The sequence below is a fragment of the Neopsephotus bourkii genome, unplaced genomic scaffold (genome assembly GCF_033783945.1).
Source record: "Neopsephotus bourkii isolate Nb327-2 ecotype Australia unplaced genomic scaffold, CSIRO-AGI_Nbou_v1 NB_168, whole genome shotgun sequence".
NCBI lineage: Eukaryota > Metazoa > Chordata > Aves > Psittaciformes > Psittacidae > Neopsephotus > Neopsephotus bourkii.
The window spans coordinates 18,834,696-18,854,948 of NW_026900684.1; the positions used below are offsets into that span (position 1 = coordinate 18,834,696).

At 43.8% G+C, this 20,253-nt stretch overlaps 1 protein-coding gene across 7 annotated transcripts in view; it reads right to left on the minus strand.

The window, feature by feature from the left end:
• FAM13A (family with sequence similarity 13 member A) overlaps nt 1–20,253 on the minus strand; it is a 134,363-nt gene that overhangs the window by 51,182 nt on the left and 62,928 nt on the right. Inside the window, exon 1 of one of the 7 annotated variants that reach the window (XM_061374659.1) lies at nt 10,717–10,838. The exons of 4 other annotated variants lie outside the window; for them this stretch is intronic. In XM_061374659.1, coding sequence (XP_061230643.1) covers nt 10,717–10,754 — 38 coding nt within the window. In that variant the 5' untranslated portion in view covers nt 10,755–10,838. Of the gene's footprint in view, nt 1–10,431; nt 10,515–10,716; nt 10,839–20,253 lie in introns of those variants that run through there. 2 more of the 7 variants (XM_061374669.1, XM_061374651.1) reach the window with 2 other exon arrangements.

Genomic DNA, 20,253 nt, shown 5'->3' on the forward strand with positions numbered 1-20,253 from the left:
GGTATGCGCACGAGGCTACTGATTCCTCAGTTGCTCCTGTGGAAACCCGATTTGACTATACTGAAATCTCCCTAGACTTGAGAGGAGGGGCTGCCATCAGCTGGCATGCAGCTCCCCAGTTAAAATGGTGTTTCAGTGGTCAACTTACCTGGCCCACACATAACTACCCGGTGTGTGGCCAAACCATTCCTTGATCCAGCTCATCACACCTGTGCTGCTTGAGGGTAAGAACGAGCTGCTGAGGCATGGAAGCTTGAAGGTGTGGTGGACTGATGGTTTAAGTCAAGTTAAGAATGTGCCTCTACATGGGGTTCAAATGAATTTCACCTCATCATTCCAACTAGATAAATGGTCAGCCTTGCAGGGCATTTAAGCCTTGTTAACTCTCCAGAGCAGGACACTCCTTTTTCCAGGCATGCATGAAATGCTACTAAGGTTGATTCATCCCCAAAGGACTTTTAAACGGGTCTGCTGAAGAACACAGCAAGTTCAGCAGAAAGGCAGAAAAGACAGGAAGCTACATAAATTACTCTAACAAAAGCAGAAAGGATAACATCCCACAGGCGCTGGAAATCAAGTATTTCCCTGCTGCTTTCCCACTGTTCCAGCAGCACGGGACCATAGCAGAGCTCAGCAATTTGCCACAGGTACTCAACCACAGCTCCAGGGGCACTGCCATGCTGTGAAGGTGTCCGTTGCTTTTGAGCTTGTTCAGAGCATGACAGAATATGGGAGAATGCGCCAGGTGAGGTGAGCTCAGCTTCAAACTGAAGTCACCTGGGGGCTTCAATCACGCTGACCACTTCAACAGCAGTCTGAAGTAGATCAAGCTTGAAAAGACAGCCTGAGCCCATTAATTTCTAGAATCCTGAATAATTTGTATTTACCAGTTTACAAGATCTTTTCTAAGCATAGAATAAATGGGAAAGCAACATATCTGTGGGTTTTATAACTAGGAGATCAAATACCTTTTGCAGCTTCCACCAAAGCCAGCAGGAAGATGAGCTGTAACTGGCCTGCAGCCAGGTAAGCACCCTGCTTTCACACTGTATACAGCCAGAGGCAGATTTGGAGATTTCACCATGGCTCATTTTGAGCCCAGCCAATGTTATAATATATTCTCAAATATGAATGCCAAATTTGTATTTGTGGGAATGAGGAGGCAGGATGCAAGGGAGCTGGAAAGGTCGGGGAGGCAGACAGACAAGCAAGCCAGTGGACCAGGAAAAAAATCACAGGGGTTTAATTCTGCACCATTTTTACTTCCCCCCACTACAGTATGCAGAGATCTGTAGCAGCACAAGTACAGGCATCTACAGAAAAGACCCTCCAGCACATCATGCGTGTAGCCCAAAATACTGATTCAAGGGTAACACCAAATACCACGGACCAGAAGGAAGAGAAGCCACTTCAGAAATTGGTGCAGTCTGCCAAAACTCTCAGCACCTCCGTAACACAACAGTAACTGGCAGTTTTCAGCAGCTCCTCAAGAAGACTGGGAGCACAGATGCTACTGGAAACTTTCCTGCCACTTCAACACGCAAGTCTTCAGCAGCTTCAGCAAGCTGCAGTTGGCCACTGCTGCGGAAACACTGAACGCTGCTGTCACCCTCCTCGGAGACCCAGCCAGCTATAGAGCAGTGCACAACAGACTGAGAGCAAAGTAGATGGTGCAGTTGTCTCTGCGAGAACTGGGGCAAACATCACCTGTAGGGGTTTTGAGACAAACTGCCATGGCCTGGAGACCGCCTAGAAATAGTGCAGGGAAACATGGAAGTGACCATCATTGCCCTTCCCAAAAGATAACCTGCAACAAAAGCATGGGTAACTACCTCTGCCAGGTTCAGGCTCTCTCCCCTGACAGCATGCACAGTCTCTCAGCTTGCATGCGTAAGTTATCTCTTTATTTACACTTACAGAATATAAGTATAAATAATAGAAATAAAGACACGCACACATATTATTTTTAAGTGTAAAGAAGCTACTCTAAACTCACAAAGCTGCTGCTAAAGTTTTCTGCTATGTTCAGTTCATTATGTTAACAGCTGTACTTGTAATCTCAATGCAAACAGGTCCCAGTGGTTTACACAAACCACTGAACACGTTTTCTCAGGCAGAGAAAAGTTCACAGTGCCATCAAGATTTCTGTGCATCAATGCAACTTCAAATGACAACAAATGACAACAGCAAATGCTCCTTTGTGTACAAGTGGTGGTCGTCAAAGTGGCACCAAACATGCTTTATTTTCCACCGTAAAACCCCTTCCTCATTTCAGGGTTTGTAATTGGCTTGAAAGTCACAGAAGCACAATAATACTGAAAAAGCCCAAGTAACTTTCGTATATTCACACTCCCACTAGTTGCGTTGACAGATCATATGGAAAAGCAGTATTCAGCAGGGACCCTGAAACCTACTGCATTTCCTTCCTTTTCTTCCTCAGCAAGTACAACTGCTGCTCCACAAGTTCAAGCAAGTCTTTTATCTGTACAAAAAAAATACTATCCACTCACACAAAGAAACTGAGCAGAAACAAATATTTTAAGAACATTAGCTGGGAATGAGGGAGAAAGAAGCTTCAGAAGTCAGAAACCAAATACCGGTTTCATTTGATCATCATGTTTCAAAATTTCACATGGTTGATAATAATTGTAGCTGTGCATTACCTCTCTTATCCAATAGTGCTTTACAATTTTACAGGTGCAGCACTGACCAATAGCTGCATCTGGGATGAAGAGCTCAAAGCTAACTAGTATGAAATCTAGACTCTTGAAAAAACCATCAAAATCTTCTAACTTTAAAAAGATCTCCTGCAGATGAGGGAAGCACGTTATCCATTTCACCCCACAATCATTAAAAACAGTATCCCAAACACCTTTCCCTAACTTCATGCACTTTTGTCAACTCATCAACTTCATGCACCTCAGTCAACTCATCCATGGAAGGTGAAAGACGTGAGTCGTATAAATTAGATTTAAAGCACCTATTCAACAACTGTAATTCACAAACCCTCAAACTAGATGTGAAACTACTGAGTCCTACTGCAAACATTAGTGCACAAGGATTCTGTTATAATTAAAATAATTTATGAAATAATGAATTGTTTGTGTTGTAAGGTAATAAATTTATGTGCTTATATTATACACACAAGCACAGATCAGTTTAATAAAATAAATGAAAAGTGTGTGAGAGGTTTTAAACCTGTGTATACCTAATCACATGGTTTTGGAAATAAAAGAGACAAGCAAGAAAAATGTGCGAGATATGAATCATATATGATCATTAGATGATATTACACAATGAACAGGCTAGAAATTGGTTTAAAACCTTCTTAGTCACTATCACTCTATGCTGATCAATAAACAACTGCTTGTTTTTAAAACACCTTGTACTGAAGGGTTTATTAGTATTGCTAGGAAGCCCTTTCTATCATGTATCCTTCCAAAAGAAAATGCTAGAAGTCATTAAGATATGTGTAACATTGAACTGTACTGTACTTAGGCTCCATAATTCCTCTTTGGTTAAAAGCATATACAACCCTTCCAGAAAGGAAAGCTTAATACCCGGCACAGTAAGTGGTCTGGCAAATCAAGTCAGCCATCCACAGTAAATGGAGGGGACAAGTCATTCTGATGTGCACCTTTTGCACAGTCCCAATTTCTACCTTGCCCAGCAAAGAATCCATCCATTAGGCAGACACGTTTGGTAGTAAATTAGATGTGGGTTTTTTCAGTACCCTTAAAGTTTTTTCCAGCTATACTCATTTTTTACGGCCAGAAGGCACTGGAGGTATTAAATAACTTTAAAAAATCTCCTAGTTATTTATTCAAGTCTCAGTGATCACCTGGCCAAGCAGGTGAGTGCAAAACACAGCAGTCTCTTTCTTCTCAGATATATACATAGCTCCCCTAAGCCAAGGGATTAAACAGGAATTAGCTGCTCTTCAATGCAATACTTGGGAAAGAAATTTCTCACACTCCTGAAGGACACCTAAATATCTGATGACTTCCTTCTTGCTAAAAACAAAAACAAATACCAGCCAAACTGAAAAAAACTTGTTCTCTTGATTTTAGAGCAAAGGAAGTAATATTGTCATGTCTGTGACCTCCATTGAGCTAACAAAATAAACTTGCCAGGCTGGAAGGAATGCCAGTATTGCTCATCCCCTATTTTAGCACACCTTAGGATTTTCAGGCACATGTATTGTACAGCATTTACGCAACACATCCTTTCTGCCTCTAAAGAAGGAAATAGGAAAGCCTGGGTGAAGACTAACTGTTAAACGATAAATTTCTATTACGGAACCACAGATACTTTTTTTTTGCCTTCGCCTTTTGCAACAGGAATGTTACAGGCAACAGTTCACCCACCACATTCTCAAATACATGATGATGGTGTTATTTTCTTTCCCTGATATCTCATTTTGTCCTTAAGAAAGAATAAGGGAACTGCTGGCTTGTTCCAGACCTCAAGCTGTAAAATACCCATTTATACAGAGTTCCCAATTTATTTACATGCATATAGGATACTCCAGTCCCAGCCCCCTCACTGGCTTGAGCTCTCACCCCAGATCAGAGGGTAGCTCAGGGCCTTTCCCTCTTGTTTTATTTGCACTTAATTATCAGCAGTTCTTCCGTCCCAGCTTGCTGGCACTGGAACCTCCATTGTAAAGCTACTGCTCCACATCACTTTTCAAAAGTCATGGCATATTCAGTTGATTAAATAATTAAGAAAATGGGTTTTGTTGTTTGGTCTTATTATTTTTTTTTTACAATAATGAAAATGTACTTTGACTCAAGTGTCAACATTTTGCACCAGAGATGAAGGGCCTAAACATTGGCAGGGTCATGCTGCTCAGCCAAGGTCATGTTTTCCTAATGCCTTGTCACAGGTTCTATTTGTTCTGACCCCAACAGTTAGATAAAGAAATTGCTCACTTTCTATTCCACCACAGATATTCTGGACTTCAAAAGAAATTAATTATTTTTTAGTGAGAATGCTTTTCTTTCAGGCAATGAGATAGCTGCTTCTAATGTTAATGCTATCAAACAAAAAGGCATTGAAAATTCAGTGGCATCAAATTACTAACGATATCAAAAGTTAATGCAGCTTTTGGGGGGGAAGAAAAGGAAGGCTAAGTTTGGGTGACGTCTTAAGACTTCAAAGTTATCTTCCTCTTGTCTTCTTCTCACCATTCAGAACCACTGTGTCACCTTGGATTAACAGACATGCCATTTTTGTAAAAGCAGAGGATTTTACCAACATTGTTTATTTACTTATTCTGACATTCAATATTAACAACACTTAAAACACCTTCAAGAAAGCCTAAATTTCGAGGCCATAGTAATGCTTTTTGCTGAGTGTTTTGTCTTAGACATGAATTTTTCAGCACCTTTTTTCCCTACGTCATTTCCCTGTAAAAGTTATTACAAGCTTGCAACAAATGCAAGATTGAAACTGCTCATGAAACTTTATTGCATACTTATTTTCTCAATAGAATGATTTACTCATAGCTTGTGCTTCACAGCAGTGGGTAAAAGGTACTGTTTTTGCAATTGAGAACTAGCAGGCAATAAACATAAGCTTCTTCCTTCAAATGAAGACTCAAATTTCCTTCAAATAAATATTGAGGTATGTTATGCAAAAGAAGGAAGAATAATACCACCCCTGATGCAAGAGCAAACAAATTTAATCTAACGTGGTAACACTGGTGATACAATGGTCATCGTTAAAAGTCAGCACTTACCATCAATTGTTAGGCAATACCACCCTTGCTCTATATCCTTAATCAGAGGAGCAGGGAGGTGGAATGCTCTATATAGTAACTAAGAAACAAATGACTAACAGTTATTTCTCTGTGAGAGTTATATCCATGCAAACATTAGCATCTTCCCTGAAATCTCACAGTCACAACTATAACATGTTGTTTCAGATATTTATTTCTAGTCTTCACTATAGTTACACTTAAACCTACCCATGCTTACCACTGAAAACAAGTTAAGCTCCTGCTTAAGTACCTGCATATGCTATCAACCAAATGAACCACATGTCATAATACTGGGTGGACAACCCAGCTTCTTTATTCTGAACTCACATACTCTGCAAAATATTTCCAGTAACTTGGGTGGGGTGGATTGGTATTGGTTTAAATATTAATCTCCAAAGGATCCTGCCATCTTCCTCAAAGCTGTTTCTTCAGCAGTGCTTTTCCTCAAGGTCTCTCAAAGTTAAGTCTTAAGCCTGCAAGATCAGTGTGCAGCAATGTAACAGGGGGGGTCACAGAAAGGGACCTCTTCGTGGAGAGATCCCTTGGAGCCTTCCAAAAGCATGAGCTTCTGTCTCCTGTTTTATCTGGCATTTGAAATACCAATATTACTATTTCATAGAGACAAGCTGAGGTGAATATGAAGGATCCATCACATATCCAAGGAACATGTGCTATTTCTTGTTCTATCTTCCACAGCCAAGATTAAAACACAAATACCCAAGCCTAGAGTAGCCTTTTAATTCTAGGAAACACTAGCATATACCACAGCCATACACATTGAGAATATACTTGATTATCCACAGGCAGAACTGTGCAGGCTGTGCTTTATAAGGCACTGAGATTGAAGCATGTTGCCTGGACTGAAGGCTGAAGCCTTTTTGCACACCTCCTCCTACTTCAAAGCAACATCAGGGAAGCACAGGCTATCCCATAGCAAGCTGAAATGAGAGGAAGTTCTTGCTGATTAAATGCCACTGTGAGCAAGAGGCTGATTTTCCATTTCTATTAACGTATCTGAATCTGCTGGAACCCTTGACAGCATAATTTTGTGTAATTATTTCCTACTCATGATCCTCCTGGATTGCAAATATGTTTATCTTTTATAAAATGACGTCAATGTTAAACAGCTCGCTTTTGTTGTTTTACTTCTTAAACTAGTTGGAGCTTATTATGAAAGACAGGGCAGTGTCTTTCCTTCTACCTGTGGTTTGGCAATAGTCCTCACTAGAATAAAACTAGAAAATGGGTCAGAAAGAGGCGGAATGAGTGTACCAGACAAAGTCTCACCTCTTCTCAGAATTTAACAGTGTGAAGTTGCATAATGCACACATACCTGTTGCATTGTAATGGTAAGAACTGTCACCAGGTAACTAGCAATTTCAGTTTCAGGACTGTTAAAAGCTTTCATGCTTCAAATAAAAGTATCTAAGAGCCCTGTTTTTAGGTAAATATTTGTATTTTCTTGCTTATTTAGGCAGACACTCCAGAGGCAAACACTGCACAGAGTTTCCACATCAATTTCCTCATTTAATTGGACCCCCTTTCCAGGAGCGGTACGCAGGAAGAGCTTCCACAGACTCGTACACCCACCACATCACAGCTGTGACAAGACAGAGTATTTGGCTGTGGGTCAAATGTGAGGCTGGAAGGCCAAAAAATCACATACATTTTGCAATAGGCTATGAATATGACTTGAGGAGGACAAGCAGCACAGGTCTGAATTTCTCTTCTTTCTTCCACCAGAAAAAAAACCCACAACAGACCAAAACCCCAAGCCCAAAACAAACAAACCAATCAGATCTCTCCACCCTCAGAGAACATACTTCACACACATATTCCAGAACATACTTCACTAGGGCTTGTCAAGCACTCCCAGTACCTTGTACAGGAAGCAATAGCAAAGTCCAAAGGATCAGACTTATTTATGATACAACTTTACACACAAACGCTCACTAATCTGTTAAAAAGAGCACAGCAGCCATTAAAAAAAAAAAAAAAGCCAATAAAAAAGTACAGCAGAAATACAAACAGAGTTCTCAGGTTAAAATACTGGGTATTTGTGAAAGATCCCAAGCAAACAAGCCAGGTAAATCAAACAACCCCAATTATGACTGCAAGTGAGACAGCCCATGCAGAGAACTGCTGTTGTACAGGTTAGAAATGCATCAGTCATGCTCCCCCCTACTTCTATCAGATGCACGTTCTAGAAATACTTGTGATGGATTCACTCTACCTCTTCCTTCATTTGGTTCTGCAAAGCACAAAATGTGAGGCCACTGATCATGAACAAGGCCTGAGTGTTTACCTGCTTTTCTTATCTCCTGCAGAAACCGGCAGATGCCACTGGCAAAGGCAGGTGCCACAGGTTTCAGCTTTGCACAGCTTTGCTTAAATCTGCAATAGACTGAGCTAGAATAAACAAACTAAACCACACTAATAAGAGCATTATGCTCAATAAGAGCATAACACCAATAAGAGTAATGCTCTAACTAGGAACCTAGGTTATGAGAGTAAGCTAATGCTGTTCAGAAAACATGTTAGCCTATTAGCAATAGAAGACAGCTACTGGTGGATAGGTTGTTAGAAAATCAGTAATGCAACCTGTATGACATTCATAGGTGCCTTTTAGAGTGCTTGAGCAATATAGCACCTACTGCAGTGGAGGGTTTAACACAGTTGGCCTTCCACCTCTTCCCATGCAGTGAAACATAACCCTGATGTTCCCCACTGTTACATCCTCCCTGCAAGCCACCATATCCCATCATGCGCCACTCCACAGACATATATATAGAATAAAATGACATTGTATACTACATGGCTATATGCAAGCACACTATATGATTTCTAGAAAGCCAGACTCACAGCTTAATGATACCTTGGTAGATATAATACTTTGCCACTCTCGTGGCAAATGCTATTTAAATGTTACAGCTACTTAAACAGAGCCTTTCTCCCTCTCCTAAGTTTTCACACCAGACCCACAGAGTTGCCTTCATACCCCTTCAGCTCAGGAGGGTTCCTATGGCAGGTGCAGCACAGCCAGCTTGTGCCCTGAAGACAGTACAGGAAGCTCACCCACCCAGGAAGGGAACAAAGTGTGATTATTGCTGGCAGCTTACTCCCTTTCTTGAGAGAGGAAGACAGATGCTCCCAGCTTGGGAAGCCCCCCAAGCTGCAGCACCTGGAGACTGCCACTAGTCTGCTTTAGACCCAGCAACAGGAATCTGAGTGTGAGTCGTCCATGCCCTCAGCTGGAACAGCAGCATCAGCCTGTGCACCGTCTCACAGGAATCATGAGCATGCTGCTACTCACGCTGCTACTAACCACCACCAGGCATCACCCTTTTTGAAGTTGACAAAACATGCTCAAATCCAGCAAGACCCTCTTCTGTAGCAAAACTCTGTGCTAAGAAGGGAGGAGACAATGTTCCAAGGGGAAGAATAGGAAAATAAAAGTGCAACCTGCAGAATGCCACCATAAAGCGATCCAGCAGTGTGTGCTTGTCTGCTACTAGGCCCAAAGAAAACTGGGTGCTAAAAGTATAGTATTGCCATCCTAAAAATAGATCAAGGAGATGGAAAAGCAGCCAGAGTTTTGTGAATAATTGTTTTTTTAACTGCGAAGATCAAGCAATTCTGTACCATGCTAAAGGTTTAACTGGAGTTTGAAGAAAAATCTTCACTTTTAAAATGTATTTCTAACTGAGCAAGAGTTAATCCTTGCAACAACAGAGTCTAATTAGAGCTATCCTATGAAACCTATCATCCCCTGGGGGGAACAGTCAAGAGCACAACAACAACCACTTGTTCTGACGCTGCTGCTACTACAGTCAGATCCTCAGGAACACAAAAGGGTTAAAAATATTATGTGAGACAGGTCCGTTAAATAGGAAAGATGGACTATGACTACTTCGTTAAGACATTCAAAACACATTTGTTTCTCTGCAGTCATCAACATGGAACCCTGAGACTGCATTACTGCAGAGACTTCCTCCACATCTATCTGTAGAGGAGCTCATGCTTTATCAAGACAGTAACATTTTGGGCAGCAATTTCAGTTATTATTTTATCATGTCCAAGTAAGCAGCAGCTCCACTAGCTTCTGCTGAAACAGCACCCCCACAGCGCTGAAATGGCACGCTGAATTACTTATTTACTCTAGATTACATGAAGAATATTCAGCCCCTTTGAATAAGGCTAGATGGCGTATGGAGTGCTTCATTTTGAAAATCGAAAAAGCAATTAACAAAAACTAATTAACGACTCTGAAAGGAGCATGTACACTCCCACCCCCTGCAGTGGGTCTGTGCCCTGCCGTTTCAGAAACCCGACTGCAGTTCTCCGTGCCGTACTGTGGCAGGAGCACATGCCAGCACAGGTACGCACTCACAGCTGGTGCTGAAGGGAGGCGTGTCTCGACACCCTGGAAACAACCCAACCCTATTCCCCCGAAAACGAAGCTTCTCGCCGGCGCTGCTGTGGACCCCGGCGGGTGTGGAAGCAGGCAGCTAGAGCTGAGGTATGCACAGGGTAAGCTCCCTTACCGCATTACAGCCCCTGCTGCAGCGAAGCGGCGGAAGGGAGAGCTCAGCTCGGGCGCAGCGTGCCGGCAGAACCCACCGCTCTCCAGGTGGGGATGGCCCCGGAGCACCTAAATCCCTACAAACCTCTGAGCCGCTCCCACTCCGCAGCAGGCTCCCCGCAAGAAGAGCGTCTGGATTTCGGGGCGCTGCATCGATTCCCCCCCCTCCTTTACGAATGAGGATGCCAGAGAGCTCCCCGACCCCCGTTAATAAACAGGCTTGTTTCACTATCCCGGCGCCCAGGCAGCTGGCCCACGGCAGCTCCGCGCTTCCCGGCAGGGCGGGATCCGCGGCTCCCCCCGGGCCGGTGGGCCCGGCAGAACCCCTTGCCGCGGTGGGTGGCGGGGGCTACCCCGGCCACACACGTACCTCTGCAGGGGCATGACTTCGCAAGCCATGCTGGCCATCGGGACACCCGCTCCGCTTCTCGCCTCGCTTGTCGCCGCGCCCACAGCGCCGCCAGCGCCTCACCGCGGGGAGCCGGCGGCGCGGCCCGGCCCCGGGGAGGGGCGAATGGGCCGCGGCCCCCGGTTGGCGGCTGACGGCGACCGCCTCACCGCCGAGGGCCCGGGCCGGCCCCTCTCCCTGGCGCCGGTGAGCGAGGGACACCCGCCCCGCGCCCGGCCCTAGCAGACACAGGTTAACCGGCAGAGGGTTAGGATGTGCGGTTGGTCCTGCAAGAAATGCCGCAAGCTGACGGGTAATTCCTTTCAACAAAAACATCCCACAAGGTCTTCTGTATCCCTTCTAGTAACTGTAACCGGCTCGGCCTTCTTCCCAAATGTTACCCCGGGTGATACATAGTCACCCACAATCTCCCCCGCTACAGGAGGGACCTCGCTGACCAGCCCCGTTTAGTGGAAGGTGTCCCTGCTCATGGCAGGGGGCTGGAACTAGATGATCTTTGCAGTCCCTTCCAACCCAAACCGCTCTGTGATTCTACAGCCAGTCTCTTCTCTGGGGTGGGTGTGAGGCTCACAGGCAAGGTACAGAGCATATACCTAGCCCACCTAGCTCTAGGATACCATCACCAGGCTACTATACCATCACGATATCCCCTCTGGCAGCTGCGCTCAGCCATGCTGCTCCGCACACGTGCCTTCACCATACCTAGGTTTCTACAGGGGCTGGTGCAACTGGGCCAATTTACCATTGCTTTGTGTTGCTGTAGATGCTACTGGGGTTCAGAAGGTTTGTGGTGTAGTTGGCCAACCGATTTGGACACACAGCAGAGAAGTACACAAGAGCTCTTCACTTAACATGTGAAATGGAGAGATAAGTGTTGCAGAAGCCAAACTTATTTTTACTGAGGTTCCCAGGGGGCCACCCTCAAGTGCTCCAGCTTCTGCATCTGTGGCTGCTGACCAAATACTGCTGTGAAACAACGAAGCACACCATTTTATTTTGGTTGAAATTCAGGCTGGGAAGAATGGTAACAGAAAAGCCCCACATAACTAGTCTGCTACTTCCCAGGACACAGCAGCCTTGGAAAACAAACAGCACTCAATCCCTAAGAAGGTTCTGTGCACTGAAATGTTTGGTGGCTGCTGAAAGAGCATACCCGAAATTTTACTGCTCACCTTTGCACCTCCTCCTCCCAGAATGCCTAAGGAATTGCCTTCAATCTCCCCTGACACTGGACAGAAACACTTCTGGTGCTGCCCTCCCTGTGAACAGTTATAACCTGGCACACTTTGTGACGGGGAATCTCAAACTGATAAAGGGACATAAAAGAATAGATCCTTTCAACATTTTAGCTCGTAAAACCCCAGTTCAGCACTAGGTGGTAAAAGGCTAATTCTGGCAGAGCTGGACATGCCAGTCTTCAAAAATAAGGGTCAATATTAAAAGCATTGTCACTTTCAACCCCAGCAAGGGCTGGCACCAGTCTGGGAGAAAGCTGTGGCAAAAGCATAGTCCATAGGCTTCCATACAGATGTAGGTCATGGGAATTAAACACAAGCTCCATGGGCCTTCTGGAGAAACAGCACATGCGCAGGTTAGCAGAGGATATCAGACGTTTCACAGGGCTGCCAAGCAGATCGTGACCTTTCTCAGGAGGAGGCAGAGGCATTTTCTGTCAAAACCAAGAGCAGCAGGCAGCTGCAGCCTCAGAAAGTGGTGGCGTGGAGTGGAGACACAGGATCGATGGAAAAGCGGCTCCGCTTCAGTACACTGAATTGTTTAATATTTGCTCCTGTCAGCAGGCTGGCTGGAAGAAGTGCATTAGTAATGCTGCTGCCCGTTGCCTCAGTACGAGCCTGTTCTGCTGCGCCACAGCCAATGCCAAGCACAGCACAGGGCCCCTTTTTAGGAAAGTCAGCAGTGCTGATAAAGCACTCCGCCATCATGGAACTGGGCTGCTCTTATCTGTGGCAATTAAATGAGTATCTTGATGACTTCCTATTAAATTAAATGCGCCATATGTGCTCTTAAGCAACTAAACCCATGAGAGACAGATTTTATTCTCATAGGTAAAACTGCTTCAGTATAAAACAAAAGCACCTTGTTCCGTTTCACAATTTGACAATAAATCAAATTGCCTCTTCCTGGGTAATCTTTTTTTATACATACACACAATTATTCCTAGATCATTACACTTATATAAAACTGAGTGTTACCATCAGGATGCCAATAAAAGAAAAATACTTTTTCCACATTTAACTAAGGACCCAGCTTCATGGGGAAGGAGTAAGGGTTCTCCAGAGCAGCTTGCTGAATAAACAGAAGTGGAGTAACTCAAGTAGCTGCTGTTCTCTGAATTTACAGCCAAGCTCTTTTGTTGTAACTTCCATGGGACCTGCCTGCAAAAACAAGCTTAAAAGTACTAAGATCCTCAACAAAGAATTCACTAACAAAACAGATGCTGTAATAACCAGAAAGAATAATTTATGGATTAGCACCAGTGAGGAAGATTAGTGCATGGCACCATGCTAAAATCAAACAGATGCCCTGGGAGAACGTTAACGCTGCCCAGGGCTCCCAGCAGCATCAGCATCTTCAGATGCACCTTCTGTTTTTATTTTCTTTTGGAGTCCCCTCAATGGTGTATCAGTTCTCTCCTTTCCTTCCTTGCCTGCCTCTCACAACTCCTTCATTCTTCACCTCCCTTGATCATGGGTAGGACCACAAGCGATGTATTCGTGGCACAAAGTAGGCAGACAAAAGCTGCAAGAAAACTGCAGTCTTGTCTCCAAACAGTTCCACTTCCTTCTCACTGATGTTTACGTTTAAGCCAACTTGCTACTTGATAGAGGCAGGAATTCCTACCCTCCCCCTGCCCTCTTACACTCTATTAAGCTTGCATAAGTTGAGATGGGTTATCACATATGAAAACTAAGATTATACAGCATTTTGTTTTGGATTTGTACTTGTTGAATTTATTTTCCCACATTAACCGTGGAAAACAAAACCTCTTCTGCAAGTTTCATGCAACTCTAGCATTGCTATTCTTCAGAAAGGCCAGAGTCATCTGTTGGCAGCAACAATGCACCACAGTGGCTATTTATGATACCACCAAATACATAAAGAATGGGGAAGAAAAAACCCTTTCAGGACAGGCACAGCATCCTTTCCATTGACTGTATGGTCTTTAGTGTACTGTTAATACTTCAGTAAGACAGACAGCAAAATAGAATTTCTCTTCTAACCCAAACCACTCTGTGATTCTACAGCCACTGTGCTCTCTCTGGGGTGAGTGGGAAGTCCATAGGCAAGGCACTGGGCATGCACCTAGCCCACCCAAAGCTCATCGCCAGGCTACCATACCGTCAACAATATACCCCCCTTTGTCAGCTGCACCCAGCCACGCTGCTGCAGTACCAACACATACCACCACACTTCAGCACCTACACCAAGGCAACACCTGGGTTCAAACTATTTGTTTTGCAAATTTCTTACTGAGATTCAACAAAGGAAAAAAGACACTGGCTGGAACTAAATATGAATAATCACTTCTCTCCACCACCACTGATGTTTAAAGAATGAACACATGTTTGGAAAGGAAGTGTCCTGCCAATCATCATTACTGAAGTGCTTTCTCTTCTTTCTTTCCTTTTCATACTTAGCTGCACACCAAGTAATTTTCTCAGCATATGAAGCAACAATAGAAGAGATTCTATGAACAGCACCAGAGGATATGAGAGATAAGTGATCTAGGTAATGGATTTTATGAGGATGTGGCCATGTCTGCCTCCTGAAAAGCAGTTATCCCTTGCCTCACTGCACTGTCATACACAAATTAGATGCTCTTAATAAAAAAAAATCTTGCCTAGTCTGATAAAATCTGAGGGTTTTTAAGCTGCTGGAGTTCTGCTCAATACCACCAATGTCTTCAAACAGTGTTTACTAACTTACGCAATAATTTCCCCCTGGCAGAAACATGAAACACACAGCAAAGATATCATCAGGCTGAAAATTAAATAATGCACTTTTCAAAATACCACCAATACAACATTAAAAATACTATTATTTATGTACACATACATGCATTGACACATGCATTTTCCTTTTTAGAGTATCTGTGCATATAAACATCTTCAATTATAAATGATAAACACCCTGGAAAATCTCCCTAGGGCCAGAAGATTTGTGTGCACACATGAAATAAGCGAGTCACATGTAAAGAGAAACCATATTTGGAAACTGTAGCCCTTCATGTCCAAACAAAGCACACAGGCAATTAAATAGGCCCTGTCCAAAAGAGCACAGCCGAGAAGAAAGAACAACTACTATGTCAAAACCAGAATGTAGTAAAAGGGGATCCTCAGAAAGGGGGTAAAAGTACTAACAGTGACTTCCCAAGGCTGGTGCTAAGCCCTGTATCACTTAATGCTCTTATCAATGATGTGAAAGGAAATGTAAAATAATACCAGTGGTTCTGTATGTCATGTGCAAGCCAGTACTGGAAGTTTCATAGTTACATAGAGAAGTCAAATCTGTGGACATTATACAAGATGATGGGTACCACTCAGGGACAAAATGTCACACCAGATCAGTACTTCTACCCAAGCCCTGAGTGACTGTGTGACTCAAGGAATTAACATTGTCCTTGGAGGCTGAGGCAACACGAATACCACACAGAAAACGTGTGTAATGTCTGTATTTCCTATTGGGGTGGTAGCTACAGAAGACCCCAATCAGTTCAGGAATTCCTATTCCCAAGCAAGTTGTAAAAACCTGAATAGTGCCCAGAGATAACCCATGAAGCGAACACAAGAACTAAACCTCTCATACTCAGTGCTTTTCAAAGAAAATGGCCCACGCATGCAGGAAACATTCACATTTTACCTAGTATTCACAAGCTGAACAAGATCCAATGCCTGGGAGTCAAAGACAGACAAATTATGACTGAAAATGACACACTTTAAAATGGTGAGGATAATGAACTGCTGATACAATTCATAAAAGATGATGGTAAATTTTTAATGCTCTTACAACTTACAGTTGCCTCTGTTTAGGAACCACAAACCTCAGATGTAATTTGCAGAACTCCCTTATGCATTTTCTTAACTAACACTCCTCTTGTCCAAAAAAGAAGCAGGTTGTTGGCAGCTGATTTCATTTTACCCCTTTTATTTTTTTCAGTGGCATAGAAATACCAGTACTGTTGGCATATCTGTGGGGAATATACTGGGTTTTTTTGCACTGCAGCTCTTCTGTTCCTTCCTATAACTTGGATGCCAAACTATCTTTCAAACAAAGCTAGTTAAAATCCATTAAGGAGAAAACATATTCCACAATTGTTCCTTAAACTTGCTGGGACAGGCGAAAAGTAAACAGCAAGCTGAAAGCTTCTCAGAGCTTCAGGTTCTCAGAGTTACTGATCTCAGCCAACAGATAAGCATGCAAGCACATTTCTCAGCAAGAGGGACACCCCAAGCTCCCGGGAGACCTGGATTAGCTGCTGTGGCTGCTCCTCATTAAGTAGCAGTGTCCTTTGCAAGCACTGCCACACCCGTTTGTCAGCTGCTTTAACTTGTTCCAAAGGACTCTCACCCCATGGGACAGCCCAGAAATTATTTCTTGGCCTCCCTCCTGGAGAAGGGGGAGGACTGGGAGTAGGTTCCTAAAGGGTTTTCTGGGAAAGCATCAAGTAATGAATGGTTGTGCCAGCTAATCTGCTGTGGGAACAGGGTAAAGCATGCTGTGCAGCGGGTCACTAGGTTCTTCACTTGCACCAGTTAGTTCAAGTGCCAGAGCATGGGAGAGCAAGCAAACAGGAGTCTGGTCAAGTACAAGTTATTTTCAAAGCAGGCTTTTTCCAAAGCTCTGCTAATCTAATGCAATTCCTAAATATTACTGTCTAACGAAACTTCTCCCACTCCCCTAAACCACTGTTTTCATGAAATGGTCTGCACAAAGACCCTTTAAAAATTCAGCTGTTTCAAACTAATGCAAATGTTTGCCACAGAAAACACTGAAGAAAACAGTATTCTTCAGCAAAAAGATTCTAAATTTTTTTAAATGAGCCCTTGGTACTTCCTGAACTATTTATACTCCCCACTAAAAATGTCACTGGTTCCACAGTTTCCCACCTTCCACAAAATATCCTTCCAGTTCCCTACAGAATTACTACCCTTTGAACTCCACGCCTCTGCACCCACCATGTTTCCTGCTTTCTAAAGGATCTTCAACCAAAATGCTTGTAGCTCACCCCAAGCCTTCTGAAAATAACAACCATATCAGAAGGGGCTGAGCAAAGTGGAGGAGCAGGCCACGCCATTCATGTTTGGTGCACGTGGCTTTCTACTCCACTGAAAGATAAACTGCCGTCCATGTTGGCAAGAGAGGCAGCCTGGCAGAGTTACCCTCCAGAAAACCCCCCTAGAAATAGCTCCTCTTCTTCAGCTAATGATGTAACTGAAAGGAGTCCTCTTCCTGCACAAGTGCCCCAGCAGCCAGCCAGGCTCCCTCGAGAGGTGGTGGAAAAAGATGACTCTGCGGAAGAGACCGAGTCTGGCTGGGAAGCACTAAGAGAAGAGTGAGCTGCATGAGAACAACTCCATCTCTCTGCCTAGAGCTACAAGATGCATCTGCCATGGAAGCAAAGGACATCCTGCCTAAAAGACAACTCTGACCAGATCTATTAAAACCTGACTGCATTTGGCTGGAGCACAGCCCTCTCACGCCAGCCCCAGGGCTTTTTACCTGCACCCAAGAAACAAAAATTGTTGTTTATGTGCTGCCAGATACAATGATGCTGGGCTCAGTTAGCTCAGCTCACTGCTGTGCCCTTTATATGCAACATCAGCTTTGAGTCTAACCACTCCATACATGTCCAGGCTGTGCAAACCCTCTCCTATCCTGCTGCAGGCCAGTCTGAGCAATGTTAGGAGTGGCACAAGCACATACTGAAGGGAAACAAAAGCTCGGTGTAAGCCTGTATTCAGTTATCAGGAACATTAAAATAACAAGAGAAAGGGTAGGTAAGCTTGCAACTCCCCAACCCACCTTTCACTGTCCTGGCAAAAAATCCAAGTTTTTCTACTCAAGGGGCATAAATCCAGCAAAACCTAATGACATCTTGGAGTAAACCTATTTTCCGTGATGCTCGGTAGCCCTCTCAGAGTGGTGGTCACTTGATTGTTTCCCTCCCCCCCTCTTTGACACTTTCTGGAATTTCTGGTTTTTTTTTTTTTTGGGTTTTTTTTTGGGTTTTTTTGGTTGTTGTTTTTTTTTAAGGAAACTTCTATAAGCTTTATAAAACATGGTGCACTGTTAATAGTGCTCCCAAGAGAGTAATCGTTTCATGGTGGTTAGGTGGTTCCTAACCATAATGCACGATGGTTTACAATACAATAAAAATGTTATTTTATTAGATGTTAATCCCTCCCTACATGACTCAAACTTTCTGAATGCTGAGAGCTTGGAGACTGTGAAAGGACCTGTGGAACCAGTGGTGGAATCTCCTGTTTCCAGTTGTCCTGTCAAAGCCTTAATGACTGGAAGTCATTAACATTCAAGTGGCCTCCAGTAATTTCCTTGCCATTACCTAGTAGCTTGTCTTTGGAGTCATCCCTACTGCAAATACACTTCTTACAGCAGGTGCAGAACAAAAAGGAAAGCTTTGGTACAGAAAGAGAACTATCTTCACACTTCCTAACTGCAACCCTCTCGGAACAGGAGGAAGGCACTGAGCCAGTGTGAGAAAGTGCACTTTGCAGATAATCAGCTTGGGATCACATTCCTCAACAGATAAAACGAGAGGAAATCTCTCACGGCCACTGACCATGAAAGAGGAGGATTTTACAACAGTGAAAAAGCTCAGGGGCAAATAGATGCAAGCAAAGTGACAAGCGCTGTGAGTGACACCCTGCCCTGCCACCCCCAGACGTTTCGTATTAGTCAGCCAGCTGACCACCTCGATTAAAAATACACACGTGTGTCATGGGAAGTCACAGCTGAACTCCAACAGCCTACACTGCAACGTGCTGAACACAGCGTCCAAACGCACAGCTCTTTCAGCTCAACGGGAAATGGCAGCAGCAAACAAGCCTGGCTGAGAGCTCTGTGACCTCTGCCCACTGATCTTCCTGTGCACTGCCTGCAGGACGCAGGCCCAGGTCCCCTCTGGGGAGCCGCACAGGAAGGAGCACCTCACAACTTCAGGTGGTAGAAAACTGCTTGCTCTGCAAAGCTACCGGAAACAAGGCACGCACTGCTGAGCCTCATGAGCTGAACAATGCACCAGCCACTTCAATAGACAGGCTGAGGAAGTTAAAGGAGAGGGAACTACCCACTGCAGTAAGAGTATGTCAAATGGCAGTGCAGAGGCTCTGCCTCTTCCCTAGTCGTAGGAAGACAGGTTAGTGATGGGTGTCTTGGGTTTTGTAAACACCAATATTAAAAGCTCAAAGATTTCCAGGGCTGGCTTAAATTCCTCATCCACTGCATGTTCTCCCATAAGAGGCCACTGATCCTTGTGCTTGAAAATTACTTCAGAATTTTCAGAGACGTTTGCACCTTAATTCCCACTGTGAAGACCATTACCTAACCCAGCTGGTACCACAAAACCACCAGCCTCATGAGATGAAGGGACTTACTCCTCACAGTGAAAGCAGACACAAAAAATGGAACAAGATTATGAAAGAAAGAACCCTAGCTGAGAGGGCAATGCCTGAGATATAGAAAGGGAATCAGTTTTTTTCAGCTTTGTTACACAATTGCTGTGAACTTACTGTAGTTCCTTTCTGGTTTCTAAGGCTGCTGGATGCTGTCCCAGGAAACAGGAAAAGCCAATATACTTGGCTCAGGGACTGAAAGAACAACTTTTGTTTCCATATGCATATTATGGCATTAAAGTGCTGCTTTCTACATCTGTAAACAGATTTTGTTTGTTCCAAGATGAACCTCTGCTTCTGTGGCACATGACAGGGCATCAGATTCAAAAGGTTTTCCATCCCACAAGTCATAATTTGTCACTCTCTTTGCATAGAGAGGCAAACAGGAAGGTTTGAATAGTGAAATGGACAAAGCCTAATCTAAAGGAGTAACTTGTGCAGGGTGCAGAAGAGAGGGCAAATGCTTGGAAAAGTAAACTGAAATCCATCCAGGTGACTTGCATGGAAAAAGATCTACATAATTACATGTTTCTGTGTCTGTCATTACATCTCTACCTAAAGGGGAGAAAAACCCTGGAAGAGCTCAGACCACACCCTGACTTGCCATTCACAGTCACCTACCTCAGTGAGACACATAATTCACATTTCTTTGTGGCTGTGTTTTTTAGAAAACTGAATGCTTTTCTTAACAACTCATTATGTAAGGCAGTTCCTACTGCCAGCATCTCACAAGGCAAGAAAGAAGGGAATTGATTGCATAGGAGGGTGGAGACAAATGTACTCTCAAAGTTAAGTGAGTCAGCTTGGAAAAACTAACTCAACGCAACCTAAAGAGAGTGACAAA